This window comes from Athene noctua, chromosome 4, assembly GCF_965140245.1.
Source record: "Athene noctua chromosome 4, bAthNoc1.hap1.1, whole genome shotgun sequence".
Classification (NCBI taxonomy): Eukaryota; Metazoa; Chordata; class Aves; order Strigiformes; family Strigidae; genus Athene; species Athene noctua.
The window spans coordinates 78,677,871-78,697,340 of NC_134040.1; the positions used below are offsets into that span (position 1 = coordinate 78,677,871).

The window sequence follows — 19,470 nt, forward strand, 5'->3', positions numbered from 1 at the left end:
TGCGTATCTTTTTAGGTCCTGCCAAAAGACACAGAAGCATAGCAGTGGTACACAGAGGAATGAGAAACAGTCTGATCGGGAGGGCATGTGTCCTCGTGAGTTAGCCCTGTCCTGTACACTGAGAGACCAAGCACAGCTTCAGATGGGCTGGGAATAGTCATCCATTTCCACAGAGAGTAAATTCGGTGTTTAACTGTGACACACACAACCACTTGTTTCCAGCAGGCGAGTTGGGCCAGGCAGTCAATTTGGGGGATAGTGAAGTCCCGTACTGAAATTAAGGCATCTGCTGGGTACTGCAGGCACTTTAAATCATGCTGGCATTCATACTGGCTAACTGAGGACCTAGAGTTTTAATCAGGGCTGTGATTTCTCACCATGTTGCCTGTAGTTTTTGTGTAGCCTACTGTGGTGTACTGCAGAGGTAGCTGATGGCTCCTGAATGCATCTTAATGGCGGCGACGTGATCGCAAAAAAAGTGGGTATTATATTCATTATTAAATGGTTGATAGGTCTGTGGTTTTCATCATAGGGAGAATTTAGGTACTGTGTGTCATGAAGTACTTACTTATTTACTGAGTGTGTAAATAGCTGTCTTTTACACCTGATCTGCTTTCATGCAGACTTTCTGGTCTGAGTCATGTCCAGCTAGACTACAGAGAACCCAAAGGGCAGGCTATTCCCCTCAGTAAGTATTAGTATTATTTCCAGGCTGCTGTTTATGCACGTGCTATTACCTCCAAGCAATGTCTTGTTAGAATTCCCAGGCTGAAATAATTACGGAGAAAGCTAGGCAATTACACTCACCCCGAATTTGCAAGTGTATGAGGTTTTTGCGGATGCAGAGATACTAATCTCCTACCCATAGCCATGGTGAAGCACTAATCTGTTTAATTGCAACAAGGAAAATTCAGATTGGACATTTGGAAAAACTTCACGGTGAAGATTTTGGAGCCCTGGAGCAGACAGACAATGACAGTGACCCCTTGCCCTTCACAGACTGTCTTTAAGAACAGATTAGACATCTTTCAGGACTCACACTGGAAGAGCAGATCCTGCCTTGGGGTCAAGGTTGGACCATATGACCTCCCAAGGCCCCTTCCAGTCATGTGTTCTATGGTGCTCTTAGAAGTTAATACCAAAAATAAAAATTGCACTGATTATGTAAAGTTACAGGGAGTAAGTTAAAAAAAAAATCATGGTATTTTTCTTGCCAAAACTCCATTCTTATAAACATCCATCAGGCATCATAGCCCCTTACTTCTTTTTTAAAATAAAATCCCTGTGCACCAAATTTGTGTCTGTATATTTCACTTTTGAAGAAAAAGTAGATATAAACACAACTATTTTCCCATTTTTTATTCTAGGGTCAGCAAACATTATTGTGATTTTGCTTTTCAGTGCTGATGATTTGTAACATTAAATATGACTAGGCTGGGTTTCCAGAGGCTTCTGCTACTATTGCCAAAATAGACTGAAACTGTGTGTATCGTATAAGGACTTGTGTGGGGGTGACACGGTATGCATGTGTGTATCTCCCTCCTAGCTTTTGCATATTCAACGTTTGTAGGTAGTGTGGGCTAAAAAATTTTCAGCTGAAGAGTTTTCTGTTAAAAAAAATGAAGTCTTGTTAAAGCAGAAAGGTTTCCCTCAAACATCAAGCAAGGAATAAGAAATTAGGAGAGGAAACCACTCCAAGTTCCTTGTTCTATTTTAGTAATAACAAAATATTTCCATTTCATTGCTGGATACATTTTCTTTTAATATCAGAGTTTATGTATTTTATTTATTGTCCAGATTTCCGAAAGATTTTGGGAAGGGGATAGATTTTATATTCCATGGTGAATTTAGACCTTATTCCCACTCAGAGTTACAACTTTTAACTGTTAGAATGTCCAATGGACTAGAAATGTCGTTTTTCAACTACCTCCAAGTATAGCCATACGTATGTAGCGTTGTTTCACCCTTTGTCACACATCTTTTTAAATGGCAGAAGTTAACACTGGAGTAAAAATATTGTGGCTTTAGTAATAAAAAGATCAGTCTTTGGAGCCAATTCAGTAATAGCTTTGGTAACTACTCTTGTGCAAATCTGTTTGTATAACTGGAGCACGGATCCAAAGAAGCTAGATCATTTCAGTTGAGATCTCAGTGATTTGAGAGCAGATTTGTGAAAGTGATTTAATCTTTTTTTTTCCTTTTTTAGAACTTTTCAGTGAAAAGAGGAAATCTTTGAAAAAATATTGCATCCAAAAAATTGGCAAGCACTGCTCTGGCACATATTAAAGCATTTGGACTTGTTTCTTTTCATGGCTTTTTTCCACAGTCTAGATCACACTAACATCAGATCCAAAAGAAGTTTACTTTTTTATTTCATTTAGTCTGGATGCTAATTAATCTAGAGTTTATTTTATCTAGTCTCCACTTTGCCTGAAGAAGGGAAGGCCTGACATACAAGAAATTTTTTTTTCTACACTCTGTGTTTTTTACAGTGAAAATTGTAAGTACTAACTTGAATTATTTACAATATCATATAATCTCTAGTCTGTATTTGTTTACAGACTTTGAATTTTTTTTAATATCTTTATGGCAAAATGGATTTCTAAGTTCCTATTTTGTTAAGGGCTATAGTCTGCTGATTAAAATTGTCACTTTATATTTCAAGAATGCATACTTCTGTAAAGTATACTAAAATTTGTAGTAATTGTTATCTATTATCAAAGGCCTAAAATCTTGCTGAATAAAAAAAGACACTAACAAAGCGTTCACAAAAAGGATTGAAAATACACGCATACTAAAACACCAATGGAGCCATACGAAGCTAAAAGTCCTCCAGATGAGGTTTTATAATGAAATTATAATATTAAACAAGGTGTAAGAGTAATCAGCCTAATCAAATTCTGTTATAAAATTATGAGATATTTGAGCTGGAAACTATTAACTATAACTGCATATTATGTATGCATAAAATGAACACTGAAATAGATAAATCTTAAAAGTTGAACTAATTGTATGCATTTTAGCATTTTGGAAGTGACACTTACTAGCTAGCCTAGATGACATTATTTTTGTGCAGTAGTTTCCATTCTGATTTTGCATACAGATGGCTAAGCCAGGTGCATGGAGCACTTTCTCTGGACCTAAGTTTTTGAAGTATCAGAATTGAACTCAAAAGTCTTGAAGTGCCCCTGTGCATTTGCTCAGTCTTGTAGGAGGTCAGGCCTGCCCCCCTGCCTGCAACTTCAGGTCTCCATCAAAGCCCTGGCATGCCCGCACTTGACAGCCAGGCTTTAAATTCAGCTCAAAATGGTAAAAAGCTCACTATTAATTGAAAGTTTGACAATGCTCAAGAGGGCAAATTATTCCAGAGAAAAAGCTGTTACTCATGATGCTTAATCTGACCAGAAGCATAAGGCGGCCTTCTGAGAAGGTCCCAAGTGTCTTGTTCAGCCCCACTTCTGAATCATCTCACTATCTGGAGTCACTCTCTGAGGGCCACTGGAAGCTGAGCACACGTTTGAGGGGCTGTCACAAGCTGCCTGCTCCCTTCAGCTTGCTCCATGACTACTTTGTGTAACTTCAGCTGGGACATTATAGGGAAGTCCTTTGGTTGAATCGTTAGCCTGCCGCCCTGCCGGCCTCCTGCTGCTTTGTGCTCCTCACGTTGCTGCAGGAGCTGGCAGAGGCTGCTCTGCGAGGGAGGATCCTTCCAAGGCAGGCAACAGCCTTAGTTGTTTGGGCAGCACCTGCTGAGGTTGGGCTGCACTGCTAAGTTGCAGCCTGCATACGCACTGGTGCTCTTGGCATTCAGGCGATCTCTGACAGCCGCACAGTCCATAGAGGTGATTTAGGACAAATGGTGGTCAGCCCGGTGTCAGGCATCAGGGATCCGTCCCTCTGCAGTCCCAGACCAGGTGCTTCTGCAGGCTCCTCTGTAAAGAAGGAACCGTTCCTCCATCGTACAGCTCCCCTGGAAGGGGCAGGCTGCGTGGGCTCTCCTTTGGCCTCCTCTAACCCCCTTGATTGCACTCAGATAACATTCCTCCCTTAGCCATGAATTAACTCCAGCAGCCACTGTTTCTTGTCTCTTTCCTGCCTTCTTGCCTCTTGTTTTCCTCTCCTTTTAGGAGCAGTATCAGCAGGCAGAGATCTGATCCAGACTAAGATGCCTTCTCCTCCCGCCCCCCCCATACTGCCTTTCTTTCATGCTTCTTTTTTTGCTCTCCAGCCCGTGCCCTCCTATGTTTCCTTATTTTCTTATGTTGTATCTTGCTCCTTCCCATGTCTCCCACCATTTCTCTAAGGCATGTTTGGCTTCCTTGCTTTTTCCTTTCCCAGCAGTGCATTTCTTCTCAATCCCCTGTTGTACCTCTTGACAGCCCATCCAGTGTTTCCCCAGGCACTTCATGCCCTGGACTCATTTGTCTTCTCCTTCCCCTCCTCCCTCTCCTGCTCAGTTCTTGTCTCCAAGGGAATGCAACAGAAATCAAAGAGAGTGACATTAGCAAGCAGAGCCCTTACAAGTTTACTTTGCTTCCACAGTTAAATTAACGAGCTTTCCAGTCATTCTGGAAAGGTGGTAAAATCATGCAGAATATTAAATCCTTACGATAATATATAGACTGGAGAGAATCACAAGTAAAAATCTTATTTTCTCTGCATGCTGCAGAGTATCACCATTTGCATATTACACTTTTATTAACAATGCATTCAGTGCTGTGGTTTCCTTAAAACTCTGTGATGCAGAGTAAGGTACTGCCTCTGGCTTGGGCTTGTTTAGTTTACCCACATATCAGGCACGTCATCTGTAACTGTCAGCATTTGGCAACAAGGAACAGATTATATTTTGCAGTTTTCCTCTTGCTTCATCTTAATGCAATGCTTGTGGAGTCTGACTTGGAAATACTGAAATTTGGCTTGTAAGAAGTCTGTGGAACTTCTGCTGAAAGACTTAATTTAGATAAAAGCAAGTATTTAATTTTGATCAGATAAAATTCATCCCCCAATAGTAGTGTCAGCTCACTTTCACTTTTACTGTGTATTAAGAGTTTTACAATTCATTTTCATAATGAATATTTCTCTCCCATTTCCTATAACATTTATGTTTCTATTTGTGTTCATTTTTCTATCGCATTTATGTTTCAGTAATATAAATATCTAAAAATGCCTAGTCTTCTTTTTTCTTGCAATCTAATTTGATTCTGTTTTCTTACAAATACCAGAACTTTCTACAAAATTGTAATCTGGATTTTTTTTCACCTCTAAACAGCATTCTCTGAATGTCTCTAAAAAGCACTATGGTACTATAGCGCTCTTTAGATATTTTAGATTTTGGTTTTTTAGATACTTTTATCCTTCTACCATCAGCAACCTTCTGTACCTTCTGCTTTTACTGCTGATGCTTCTTCTTGCTTCATCAGGGTAAAATGTAGTGGCTATGAAGTAATTAACCATATCATTAAAACAGTTTTGTTCAGCTGATTATCATAGTCTTGCATTGACTTCTGTGGCATCACATGGGCCCTTGATTGCCAGCCATGACTTACAAGTGCAGTGTCTTTAATCTTCCCATATTTTATTTATTCAAGCAACAAAAGACATATTCTCTTCATTCTTAACTGTCTCTGAACTGTCTTTTGGAGACTATTTTTGAGATATCCAGTCCTTGCATAAATGCCTCTTTATCCACATTGCCCATCTCAATCCAGCACACAATAGATATGTATCTCTCATATTTTTCTCTTAAAGCACATTTCAGGGACTAGCTGGTTATGTTAGTCAAGATTTGGTGTTTCTCCTCCTCTCAACACAGCACAAATTGAAACTCTAGTGGGCGTAGCCCTCTCTCACCATTTCATGTAGACCTGTGGAGGCAAGGCTGGCTAAAAGGCAGTTAAAACACTTCCCTCTGTTCAAACAAGCTCAGTTTTCCCCCCTACCCAAAGACAACTTGTAGGGAAAAATGTCAAGCTGACATGTTCCATTTGTGCATGGACACGAGCTAAAGAATGATGTGGAGTTTTAAACCTTCCCACAGATATATCAAGTACACAAACACGTAACCATGTTTCATGCAACATGCAGTTTCTGAGAGAAGCTTAGTGATGGTTGTGCCTGCTAACCATATTTACCATGTTTCTTGTTTAGATAAATCATTAAATATATTTTTTAAATTTCTAACTTCATTTTACTAAAAATAGGTGTTATGATCTCACAGTTTTCTAAACTGGAACTGTAACTCAACTTTACAGTAAATGTCATACAACATCCTGCTATATGCTTCAGTCTTGTAAGACTTGTGCTGATGGTGGAGCATACAAACTTGCTGTTTCAGACTCATCCCGGTTAATTACAAAGCAGCCATGTTGAAAACAATCCATTAGCAGATACCATTAGATATCAATGTGAATTTTTTTAGAGAATGGTAGTGTGTCCCCGTAATAGCACAGAATCACAGAATCATCTGGTTGGAAAGGACCCTGGAGATCATCTAGTCCAACCATTCGCCTAGCACAGTTCCCACCTACAGCAGCCCTGCTATCAGAAGAATATCTCATCTAATAGACATTTACCCAGTTCTTCATTCTTGAATGTTTACTGTTCCTTGTCCTTACTAGTTTAAGTAATAGAAGAAAAACTGAGAAACCATTGAATAGGTAACAAAATAGCACTACTGGACACATATCAACATTATTACATCTTAGATGTATGAGAAAGGAACAAGTGCTTGGATTTCTGTCAAGAAAATAAGCATGTGATGTCTCTGTGGTTTTGGAAAGCACTTAGAAGTAAGGATAATTCAGGAAAAAAACCAGTATTGTTCCTATTAATGACATAGATGTCTTGCATTGTCAATCCAGTCAGCTCTGTTCAGGCTCCTGAAAGTAGCCATTTCACTTCTGGCTTTAGCAGAGACTTAATAATAGCATTTGTTCAGTTATTGACACGTTACTATTCTTGTACTGTGTTAATTTTCTTTGTGAAACAGAAATCAGGGAGGCTATAGCCAAGCTAGCTCACTCTCCTTTACATTCACTTCATGGAGGACCTGGTGTGGTGAGGGTGAACGGTAGCTCTGAGACTGCACATGAAAAGGCAGCTTTTTATTTTCAGTGATGCTGTATTCAAACACACAGTCCTCATTTTCAAGCCTCATCAAGAGATTTGGTCTTCCTTGATGTCCCCAGTGAGGCCAGACTGATCAGCTCTGTAGGGAGCCTACAAGGCACATGCAGCTGAAAGTCCCACCTAATTCACTCTGAAGAGGGGAGAGTCTGTCACTTCTGCAGCCTGCATTGGTTGGGTGTGACTCGTGCTCCAAAGGAATAAAGGTGTTATTCTAAATTAACCATAGAACCTGAATCTAACAATACTTGTTTACTATCTTTGGTATTCCACTGTCCTAAAAGAAAAAGAATACGCCTATATTATTTTGCTTTCCTTTTGCTAAATTTGCTTTTCAAACATAATGCAATTTAATAAATTCATTGCCTTTCAAAATTTAAAAAAAAAAAAAAAAAAAAAACAAATGAAAGAAGAATTAATGGGAAAAAAGCAACATTACAGCTTAATCTGTGAACAAAACGTCTGGCCAAACAGACCAGCCTTACATCCTTTCTTCACTAAAAGCTTATGCACTCAGTTCTGATACTGTAAGCAGACCTTACAGCAAGGGACAATCTGTCATACATTGTATATACACACCAGCACTCCTTTTATTTGACAGTCCATGCTCTGGTATTTACATCGACAAGGCACACAGTTTATTTGCACGGTAATAGATGAGCTAAGAAGGTGGGGGGGGAAGTGACACAGAAGCAAACCAGCAGCCCCGGGGAGCCCTGAGATTAAAGACATCATGCGCGGGAAGCTGCTGCGGGACTCTGTCCTGGCTCGGCACACTCTGGCAAAATCCAGAGGCCGGCCCCTGCGGACCCCACGGGGCTCGGGGGCAGCGAGTTCCCATTAGAGGGAAGTTGAAAAGCTGGGGATGAGTGTTAAGGTCTTGTAGATAAAAGCCTGGCTACCATAATTTAGTCTCATCTTCGTAAGGACAAGCCCCCTTCAATTGCTCTTGAATTGCCTGCACTCAGTTCAAAAGGGTAGGAGCAGCTGAGGTGCGCCCCTGGTCCGGAGAAGCTGCTTCATCCCCAGGTAACACCTCTCATTTCAGCCACACCACCTCCATCCCACTGCGCGTACACCAGAGCTGTTCTTCCCGCTCTTCAGAAAGCACCATCGTTATTAACGCTATTTATTTGTGCAGGTTCTTGTGCTTGTAAGGTGTGGGTCAGAAATGCAAGTTACGAAAGAATTCTTGGTTTTGTGAATCCTTAGGAGAATATCCATGGCAGGCGCTTACTGCAGCAAACAGCACCGTGTGGGAGAACTGCAAGACCCTTACAGCAATGAGTGAAAAGTTTGTCAGCCTTCTGGCAAAAAGTAAAGAAGCGGCCCTGGCATGATAAATTCATGTATTGCTTCTTTCACTGCAAAGCACCGCTGCGCCCAAATACCTGTCTCTGGAAGTCATTTTGGATTAGGCTGTGAAGGTGGTCAATCTTAGTGCAGCACAGGCACCGAACTCGCACTTCTTTGCCTGGTTGTGCAATGAAGTGGAAAATGAGCATCAAAAACTTCTCCGTACAAAAGTGAGTGAGCTATTGAGAGGGAAGGTGTTGATACATTTTTGTGAGCTCCCTTCCCAACAGACACGTTTCCTGCAGTGATTTTCGTTTAGAGTGTGCCTGTTGTTTTGCAGATGAGATATGGCTGTCAGGAATGGCCTAGTTAGGTGAATTGTTCACACATCTGGTGCGCTGAATGCCAGTTTACAAAAAAAGACTGAAAACTATCCTTTTAACGTTATGACAAAATAGACACACCAAAAAAGCCTCAAAAGATGCAGTTATAACAGGAGAAAGTGAAAAGAGAATTGTCAATCACTTTCCAGTTGAGGAAATCTCTTCATTAAACCTGGGCTGAAAAATTCGACCTGACCACATTGTTAAGATAAAAGACCATTACCTGAATTATTTAACCAGCTGTGCAAACAGTTGCATAAGACTTTCCCTGATGAAAACAAGGATAAAGACCCTTTCGCCATGGAAGGCAGCCATCCGATAAAGGAACTGGAAAAGCAGACCAGCTGCTCAAATTTAAGCTTGAGTCATCTGACACTTGGTTGAGCAGGACAGAGAAATTTAGCTGATACTAATACTTATAATATCCCTCCAAGCCTCTGTGGTTTTGTGAGTTTGCATTTTCTGCCCAAATTCCATTAAAAAAACAAGCAGATAGATAAATTCCTGTCCAGAATTGGACTTTGGGCTGCAATTTACTTTAGCTCCTTGCTACAATCACTCCTGAACCTATTTTCTGTAATTCCTGCTCATCCGCTATTTTCTCAGAGGTAGGCATAGCAGAAAGGTAAAGGAAGAGGGAAAGGGAAAGAAAAAGGGAGAGGGGAAAAGAAGTACAGCAGGAAGGAGAAGGAAAAGAAGGGAAGGCAGCTTCTTTTTTCATATATTTAAAATTCTGTAAGACTGGAAAGAATATTGAATTTTTTTCTCATGCTTAACAATACTCCTGATAAGAACAAAGGAAAAACGCTAGCTTTCTTAGACAATAGTAATTTTTTTTTTTAAATCCACTTGTCATAATTTACAAGCCTACAAGCATACATCAAATTGTCATTTATGACACATTTGCTTCTTTCCTGATAAGCAAAACAGTATTAGCAAGACATACAGCTATTTTATTGTCTATGGTTCAGTTTTTTAAAATATGTTGTATCTCGAAAGGAAATTATAGTTTAATATTTTGGGTTTCCTGATATATTCGTACTGTGAATTAACAAGATGCTAAACCTTTTAAGATAGAAAATGCACTGTGTGGAAATAAAGGAATATGTGCATAATTTCAATTAATATTATTCTTTAAAAGGCAGGTTATAAATGAGTAGCTATGGATCCACTGAAGTGTGTATTTCAATGAGACTAAAGAATAAATGCCCCAAAAAAAGGAGAAATCATTTATCTAGCCATGCATCTGTAGATTATTTTCATTCTTTTCATTCTTATGAGGCTCATTCAGTCTTCAGACAAATAAAAATAAAAAATGCTTATCAAAATAAGAAAGGCAACTCAGAAATGAAGGGGGAAAAATAACAAATTTCAGTATGTTGAAGTTGAGTCTTTCCTCTCTTTCAACAACCTGCATAATGATTAAAAATGATCAGAAGTAGAGCTCCCAGTAAGTTGATGTGCCCTGTTCTAAACCAGTGGAGGACAGGAGAGATCCATACAGGTGACAAAATGATAATAAAAAATGATGTTATATAAACTACGGATTTGCTTTCTTTTGATCAGCAAGATAACTATTTTGTTCCTGGTTTAGCAATGCAGTGATACCCTTTCAAGGTGGCTCTCTTTACGGTAGTTCTCCAGCTGTGAATTCACTATTTGTAAGGGACTAAATTTGCAGTTTGCTATGGGAGGCTGAATACAAGTGAAAGACCATATTTGCAAACCAATGCTCTTCAATGCTAAAGACAATGGCCCTCTATGTAAATGTGAACTTAATGGCCTCAACAAGCTGAAGGAGACATTTCATTGCCATCTTAGGACAGATTTTTCAGTATGTGTCAATGGGGTGAGTCCACACCTAAAACAACAGCATGCTGCACTTCTGAAAGTCAACTTTGAATCTTCTGTTCTTACCTGCCAAGAAGCAGCATCTCAGTAGATCAGGCTTACAACAAATACTTTGAAACAAGTAGGGTAATGTTCCATAAATTTTTTCGCCACTCTTGATAATTCGAGATGCATAGAGAAAATGCCTGATGTGTGTTGAGGGAGAATAGAACAGTACCTTTCATTTTACTGTCAAAATTATACATGTCTACATTATGAAGTGCATTCATGCCTCATTTCTCTATTACAGTATCCCAACTAGTAGTATAATCTGTAACCAGTCTTTAAAGAAATACATTATACATATTTGCATTGTCTGTCTTGTTATTTGAAATGTGAAGGAACCAGAGTGCCTTGCTCTTCAACCTGACATGTTTACAATAGCAAAAAAAAAAAAAAAAAAAAAAAAAAATTACAGAGTTTATTTTATTAAGGGAATGTGCTGCAGAGGTCTGTGCAAAAACAGTATCAGTCATAACTTAGCAGTTGGATTTAGCAGCAACCTTTACTATGCACTTCATTTCTACAGCTCCCTGTTTTATGATGAAGTAACCTCTGCAAGCTGGGGTTGAGCTAAATGTGCTCCAAACTAAGACATAATGCACATAAGAAACAAGTCAGAAATAAAGAAAGTAGGGCATTTCCATCTGTGACAAGGCTTACCAGGAAGTTATCACTGCAAAGTGAAGTGCCCTACATAGACTAGAACAGAAAATGGTCTGGGAAGGAATGTAATTAAAACTAAAGGAGACGAACAATGGAAGAGAGACTTCCAGGAGGTGAGGAGCAAAAGGTCAAGAATCTGGGAAGCTGATAATCATTATCTCTGAGAAATACTCAGTGCAGAAGGGGAAAACTATCTGGCAGTGGCAGATCATCCTAAAGAAGAAAAAGAATTTGATCTAAGGGGAACTTCAGCTAGCTGTGGTGGCAGCCGCCCCTGCTGCTGTCTTCTGCAGTTATTGACCAAATACGAAGATTGTTACGTTAATGCGAATGGAAGTGAGTTGATGGGATTAATGCACATGAGGTCATGCCCAGTGAGCAAGTTTCCGTTTTAGACTCTTGAAAAGTTTATGTGAGACTTCTCTTGAGGAATTGGAAGAGGTTGGTTGAACAGCTTTGCTGTGGAGCCTGGCATAGGATAAAGATCAGAGGGCTTCACGGCAACACATGTGCCTCAGCTTGTGTTTGGATGAGAAGATCAAAGAGGCTGTGAAATGCCAAATATAGGCGCTCGCCCTCTAGACTTTAGATCTCACTCCTTTTAGGGCAATTTCAATATTAGAACACTAGGCAGATAAAAGAAATCTCTCAGTCTAAAACTGACAATTGTGGATGAATAAATTCACCTTGGCAGCAGAATGCAAGGATATTTGGATGTAATAAGAAAAATGGCAGAGGAACGCCCAAAGGTATGAGTGATGTTGCTATGCTGAGCATTGATAAGGCTTTCATTGTGGGCAAAAAGATATCAAGTATAAAGTAAGTTTAGTATTCAGTGTGCTGTGAACAAAATGAAGGACACATTACAATCCATCATAAAATGGAATGTGTAGTAACTTGTGGAAAGACCTATTTCCCTTCTTTTTGTTCTGGCTATAAAAGTATGAGAAATCCTATTCGTACCTTTCAGGTCTCAGTTACATTTTCTTCTTGCACTAGGATGCCTGAACCAAGCAGTCATGGCTTTTAAGATTATTTCAGCTTTAAAGTCATGTTTTTAAGAACATGAGTGTGTAGCATGATTTTTTGCTGATCTTTGAACTCTCCCCCACTGTAGTATTAATAGCTGCTTATCTCAGGTTCATGATGTGCTTTCATGTATTTGTGAAAGAAGGGACTGGTTCAGGAACTATAGGCACAGAGTCAGAAAATAATAGTGTGGAAGCAAGAATGCATAAAACAAAAATAGCGATGTTCAGCACTGCATACTGCAGTGAAGCCACACACTGTACTGAATACTACTGATGTGTAGCATTTTCCAGCTGAAGTGGTATACTCAGAAATATGATAGTTGAACTCTCACAAATATTGTGATTCAAAGTGTGAAAAATTCTTCTTAGGGGGAAATCTTACCTTCTGCAGCTTTAGTCAGAAGTGTTTGAAAGACCAGTACTTGGCTGCTGGAATCAAAGGATGCAAGTAAATCCCAGCAAAGTAATTTGGTACCATTTTCAACCATAAAGCAGAAAATAGAAAAGGATACTTAATTGTACAATATACGTTCCCTGGGAGTTGAAAAGGGAAGTTGTGCGTGAAAATAAAATAAGTTCATAGAACTGAGGAATGACACTGCAGGTCATGAATAGGCTAGAAGTCGCATTCATGCACAGGGAACGTTGGTACGTTTGTTTCAGTCTCTTGCATAAATGCAGTATCTCAGCTTGCCAAGTCCAGTATGTGAAAAAGAGCCAAAATTAGGGCTAGAAACACACTGGAAGAAACCCCATTATCATCTTGAAATGTACTTAACTTCAAAAAGTAAGTTTCCCCACTCGATTTCCCTGGCTTGCAGTATGGTTTCTGATTTTTAAACATTCTTTTCTTTTTCCTGTTGCTAAGTGAAAGTCTTATATAAACAAAGGAAATCAACTGTGTTAAAAGGATGGAAATGACTGTATGCAAAAGGCTGTCAAATCTACAGAGTAAGCAAACTGGAAAGAAACATTTCTTAACCTAATCCTTTCAGTTACAGCAATGCTTTGCAGTACTCATGCTGTTCAGAGAAAGCGTGTTGTGGGTTAAAACTGTTTGGAATTAATTCTCACAATTTAAGAAAAGAGTTTCTGTAGCTTCAGTGATATGCATGGGGCTTTTGGGCTTCTTTTTTTTTGGTTTTGCATTTCTTTCCCAGAAGGAGCAATTCTGATGATAATTGTAAGCATTAAATGTCTAGCTCACTGTGAGAACCTGCAGGGTCATGTTCTAGTTACTTTAAGACACTAAAGCTTCCTTCAGCTTCCCACTACACAGTCTTGGGAGAGGGATGGAAAACTCGTGACCGCAAACAGGTCCTATGTGGGCCTGGAATCACCCTTTGGATACGTTTCTCTCTGTTGCAGGTACAGGCTATACTTCTAAACGAGGAGCCTCAGCTGAACTTCTAGGCTGACAAATCCAGGCTGTAGTACTGGAAGAGCTAATCTTAAAGGCAGTTTTATGACCTGAAGCTCACATAATGCTTTACCTCTCTATACTGTGGCCACAGTCCATGTTTGGATGTGAGCATGGTCTTGGGTCTTGCACAAATGGAGTATACGTAACACAGCATAGAAAATACATGGTTTAGAGGTCATAGGCCTACTTCAGATACAGAAATTGTATCTACCTATTCATATTAAATAGATGTAAAGCTGATGGTTTAAATAAATGTCAATGGAGCCAGAAAAAAAAGTATCTCCGGAGTGGCTTATGCCACAGTTCTCAAGCTATGATACACAGGCAGTTAAGGAGTTATATATGCTAGGTGTTCTGATTTCCAGCTACAAGCAGCTTAAGTAGATTAAATATTACCCCAGATTCTTTTCTTAATAATACAAGAAATGCTAAGCACTCAGGAACAGGAGGGCAGCTGGTCTGCATAATCATTGAATAAGGAAAGGCCCAAGAGACACTCTTATTACAATATCCTTTTTATGAAAAATTTTGAGGATTCCTACAATAACAGTAAAATCTAGTCCAATAATAGGGAGCGAGTACAGAATGCTGCTGAATTTAGCACCAATAAATATGCTTTCTTTGAAATGGTGAATTAGATGTGCAGCAGGATCTGGTCACACTTCAAAGAATAATATGCAGAGCTGAAGATCCATCTGTTTGCTCTTGCTATCACCATTGAGGCTCCTGTATGTTAAGCAGTCTTTTGACTACTTCAAAGCACGTTTGAAGTCTTTGCTGTGCCTATCCCATGCACAAAAAAGCAAACGTGCTTTAACAATATGAGTAGCTGGTATTTTTGTTCATTTTACTTGTAAATGAAAACAATTTGTTCCTGCTATATATCATTTCTGGACTCTTTTTTTTTCTTTTTTTTTTTTTTTAGCTATGATAGCGAGGGCCGTCTAACAAATGTTACATTTCCAACTGGAGTTGTCACTAACCTTCATGGGGAAATGGAAAGGGCCATTACAGTGGACATTGAATCGTCCAGCAGAGAGGAAGATGTCAGCATCACTTCCAACTTATCATCAATTGATTCTTTCTATACCATGGTTCAAGGTACTGTAAACAAAAGATTTCTCAGCAGATACTGACCTAAAACTGTTTTCTTATGGTACAAGCAGCTCCAATAGGATGCATTAGAGGGAAACATTAGACATATCGTGTTTGGAGGAAAGGGTGATACATGCATGGTTTTATACATACATAGAAAGAACTGGTCTGGGAAAGATGGAGTTGCAATGAAAGTAGAATTAAATATGTTTTCTAACCAAATTGCTTTTGTAAACAGCTATGGGAACTAGTCAGAATACCTACTTTGCATTAAAGGGGAATCTTGGAAAGGAGAAAGAAATGGATTGAAGGGGAAAGAGGTGACGAAATTGTGTGATGTGAGATGTTAGCTTTAAAATAGCATGTGACATCCCGTTAGCCATATCCTTGAAAAAGTCAGTAGTCATAGTAATCTCAAGATTAGGCCAGAAATGCCTAATGAAACAGCAGAAAACATGGTTTGTGCCAGTCCAAAGAATATACTCCGAGGGTGGGATTTTCTTAAGTGTTTAAGCAACTTTGAAGATAGGTCCTAAAGGCATTTGTGCTCTCATGCGATACAGATATTCTTACTAATCACACCCTGGGTGTTTATTACCATTAGGTCAGTTATGTGAAGTCAAGATGTTACATGCACATATTGCCTAAAGCGTGCAGGACAAAGGCAGACTCTTAAGCCATGTAGGCAATCTGTGCTTTTCTTTTTTCGCATTTTCAGATCAGTTAAGAAACAGCTACCAGATTGGTTATGATGGCTCCCTGAGAATCCTGTATGCCAGCGGCCTGGACTCACACTATCAGACAGAGCCACATGTGTTGGCTGGCGCTGCCAACCCAACAGTAGCAAAGAGAAACATGACCCTCCCAGGGGAGAATGGGCAGAACCTGGTGGAGTGGCGATTCCGGAAGGAGCAAGCCCAGGGAAAAGTCAACGTGTTTGGCCGAAAGCTTCGGGTAAGCACTCAGGCATATGTGGTATCTACTGCATTCTCATTACGTGAGAGGAAATGTAAATACATTCCTGGAAGTATTGCTATCCAACAGCCACAGAATACTTATCATAGACAAGCTTACCGTAGAGCTATTATTACTTCATTTATTGGCTGGTTTTCCTTGACTCTTTTCTGTGGACTTTAAACTGTTGTTTTTAGCCTGGAATGCATTGGAATGAGTCAGGATAAAAGAATAATTTTTTGCTTTCCTTCTCTGTTTTTGCTTCTGGTACTGAATTTACACAATGGATTTTGAATCTTGTTTTAAATTATTCTACCGTAAGTTAGCACAGTCCTAGGATTTTCTTTCTTTTTTTTAATTTAAATTAAAATTGTACTAATACTTATTTATAGTAGAAAGGGTTGAACTGTGTGTGCATGTGTACAACATGTTCCTCTAACATATGTCTTTACCATTTTGTTGGCATTTCTTCTTCTTACATAGTGAGTGAAATATAAGTAGGAAGCAAACTACGATTTATGACAGCCACTTGCTAAAGACAACATAGATTAAGCATTTAAAATTGGGTACCATTTCAAGACCACATCAGAGGTGTGACTTACTATTAGACCTGAATTCAGTTCTTTAAAATAAGACCAAATATCAATGAAGGTAACTAATCAATATCAAATGAAGGTAACTAATTTCAGACCACTCAACTTCTAAGAGGTAACTTGCTATTTTAAATCTTAAAATAGTTTATAACTTCCTTCAGGACAGAAAGGAAGGAATGCTGTCATGCACCTTATATTCCTCTCTACCACTTAATCTGCAAGAAGAATGGATTTTTTCCAATAAGAAAGAATTATTATGTGCAGTAGCTGCTGCTTAAGAACAGCATACTTGTACCTAGTTATGGCAGCTGTCTTACATGGATAAGGAAAAGGAAGCCATGCTTCTGGAGCTCATCCTTGTGGTTCTGGTTGATAGGCGTGTCATTACATAGCACAGTGGGATAATGCACCTGCCAACTCATTTGTGAAAAAAACCCAAGAGAAAATAAAATAACCATACCAATGGTGTTTGGTTTCGGCAGTGTGTCATGTTTTAATCCTGGCTGTCAGCCAAGCACCACCCAGCCACTCGCTCACTCTGCCCCTGCCCCAGGGGATGGGGAGAGAATTGAAGGGGTAAGGGTAAGGAGACTCATAGGTTGAGATTAGAACAATGTAATAACTGAAATAAAATTTAAATAATAATGATAATAACGGTAATAGAACATACAAATGAGTGATGCACAATGCAGTTGCTCACCACCTGCTGACTGATGCCTAGCCCATTCCCAGCTAGCAATCCCAGAGGAGAAAAAAAGCTAAAACCACAACCCCAGAAGAGATACAGCTTTCCAATCAACCCTCATCTACATACTGAGCATGATATTGTAAGATATGGAATATTCCATTGGCCAGTTTGGGTCCATTGTTTTGGCTGTGCTCCCTCCCAGATTCTTGTGCCCTGGCACACTAGCAGGACACGGGAAGTTGAAAAGTCCTTGATTTCTTAGCAACAGCTAAAACCATCAGTACATTATCCGTATTCTTCTCATACCAAATCCCATACTGAATCCAATGCACAGCACTATTCTAGCTACTAAGAAGAAAAAATTAGTTCTATCCCAGCCAAAACTAGGACAGCTGTGAAACAAGAGTTTCAGTTCTCAAAAGTGAAAGCAAAGTTTTGGCATTCAAGTGCAGAGGTAAAAGAAGTGTCATAGGCAACTTTAACTTGGAAAAGTTAACAGGAGAAAAGGAACAGCAGAGAAAAAGAAAAGATTTAACAAAATTGATGGGAAAGTGAGAAATTATAGAGTAGGATAAAGTAGTAGTAATTGAAAGTGTATATATAAATGGAAGAAATAGGGCAGGTGGAGAATATGGGCTAATAAGAGAAAAATGCCTCAAAATAAGTAAACTTGTCAGCAAAGAAAAAAAGAATGTTTTTTGAAATTGATTTACATGGGAAGATATTACAGAAATGTTGCTTGGGGGTGGATGGGGGAACATAGGAAAGTAGAAAAAGAAAACAACAGAAGAACAGGAATAACTTAGGGAGCTCATCATTTCCATCTACAGACATATCAGTAACATTTTGCTGCGAAGACAAATGTAGATAAAAAACAGTGACAAAATGTATTGCCAGTAATGTACTCGTATATATGACACTTTCACTGGCTTATATATATGCAGTATCTAACATTACAAAGTACATTCTCAGGTACTCTCTTGGTTTTCTATCTTGTATTAGTTCTACCCACTACTAGTTGTCTTTATAAAGAAATTAATTAGGAATTATGTCACCCCCCCTTAACTTTTGTTCAGACTTGTTTTGTAATTGTTCAGTAAGCTAGTTTTGTCCCTGGACCTGTATGTTTGGTCTGTAGACCAGCCTCTGGCAGAGGTCCTGACACTCTACATGAAGGAGCCATTTTAGGGCATTTGTATTGAGGCCAGACAAATCCTTACTCACAAGAGCAAGGGTCTCAAATAAAGGGACTGGTATGAGCTCTGTCTCAAGGGATGCCCCCAGAGTAGACAGGTAACAGAGATGAGGGAACTCACAGGAAGAGTTTGCTCTGCTTCCTCCTGAGACCTGGCATGCTCCAAGCTCCACAGAGATCCCCAGTTTTCACATTACCTCTTGAATCTCTCTGTAAGACACAGCAATATACTTCTACTCCTAATGGGGGAATCAGAGTCAGATTTTATACTTCTCACTGGGAAGAAAAACAGGAGTTTAAGCAGTGCGGGATAGGTGGACACCTAAATTAATGAAACATAGCAGAATGGTAGGTAGGGACTGTCAAGAGACTCAGTTTTGTGTCATTAAGTGTTTCTTCACTGAAAATTTCCTGAATTACTATTTTTATCATAATGAAACCCAGAGGTTTCAAATATATTTGGAGTATGACTGTCTTAGACGCAATAAAAACATCCAAGCTTTGCTGTAAAAGCATTTTGGTAGCAGAGCTGTTGATAAGAAACGCTTCAGTTGAAGACAGTACTTTAGATGACATATGTTATTCCAGCCCCGTACTGACCAATGAAAGAGGCTATATCACCAAAACTTGTTGTTATTATAACTGTGATCTGTATTACAAGATTATGCAGACACAGCCGTAATTTCACCAAAAGCTCGCATGTCTGAATACAAGAGCTCCATCAGCAGAATCTGGAAGCATGAATCTAGCTGGAGAAAGAGGCATTTCCTTTCTTTCCCCTCGTATCCTGCCTTTACACAAACCAGACAGATGGAAAGTGAGAAGGCAAGGGATGTTATTATCCCATTTAGCAGATAAGGTAGTGAGACAGCCAGATTAAGTACTTTGCTGCAATTTACACCGGAAGGATGTGCTTAGCCAAGAAATTAACCATGATGGCTTGGACATCTGCCTTAATCATAAAACCACCCTTCCTTCTTTGCCAATTCAGAAATCAGAAGTGCCCATTCTCACTTCAGTGACAAGAAAATTAATAAAAATCATAATTAAATGTAAAATAATGAAGGGAAGATGGAGAGAAAGGAAGGAAGAAAAAAATCAGAGAAGCAAAACAGGCAGGGAGATGCAGAG

General features: G+C 39.3%; 1 protein-coding gene across 13 annotated transcripts in view; it reads left to right on the forward strand.

Annotated features, from left to right (window-relative positions):
* The window catches only part of TENM3 (teneurin transmembrane protein 3), a 419,436-nt gene that overhangs the window by 385,112 nt on the left and 14,854 nt on the right, over positions 1-19,470 (forward strand). For all 13 annotated transcript variants that reach the window (XM_074905787.1, XM_074905788.1, XM_074905789.1 and 10 more), the window contains 2 exons: positions 14,740-14,915; positions 15,628-15,863. In XM_074905787.1, the coding sequence (XP_074761888.1) occupies positions 14,740-14,915; positions 15,628-15,863 (412 nt within the window). The remainder of the gene's footprint in view (positions 1-14,739; positions 14,916-15,627; positions 15,864-19,470) is intronic.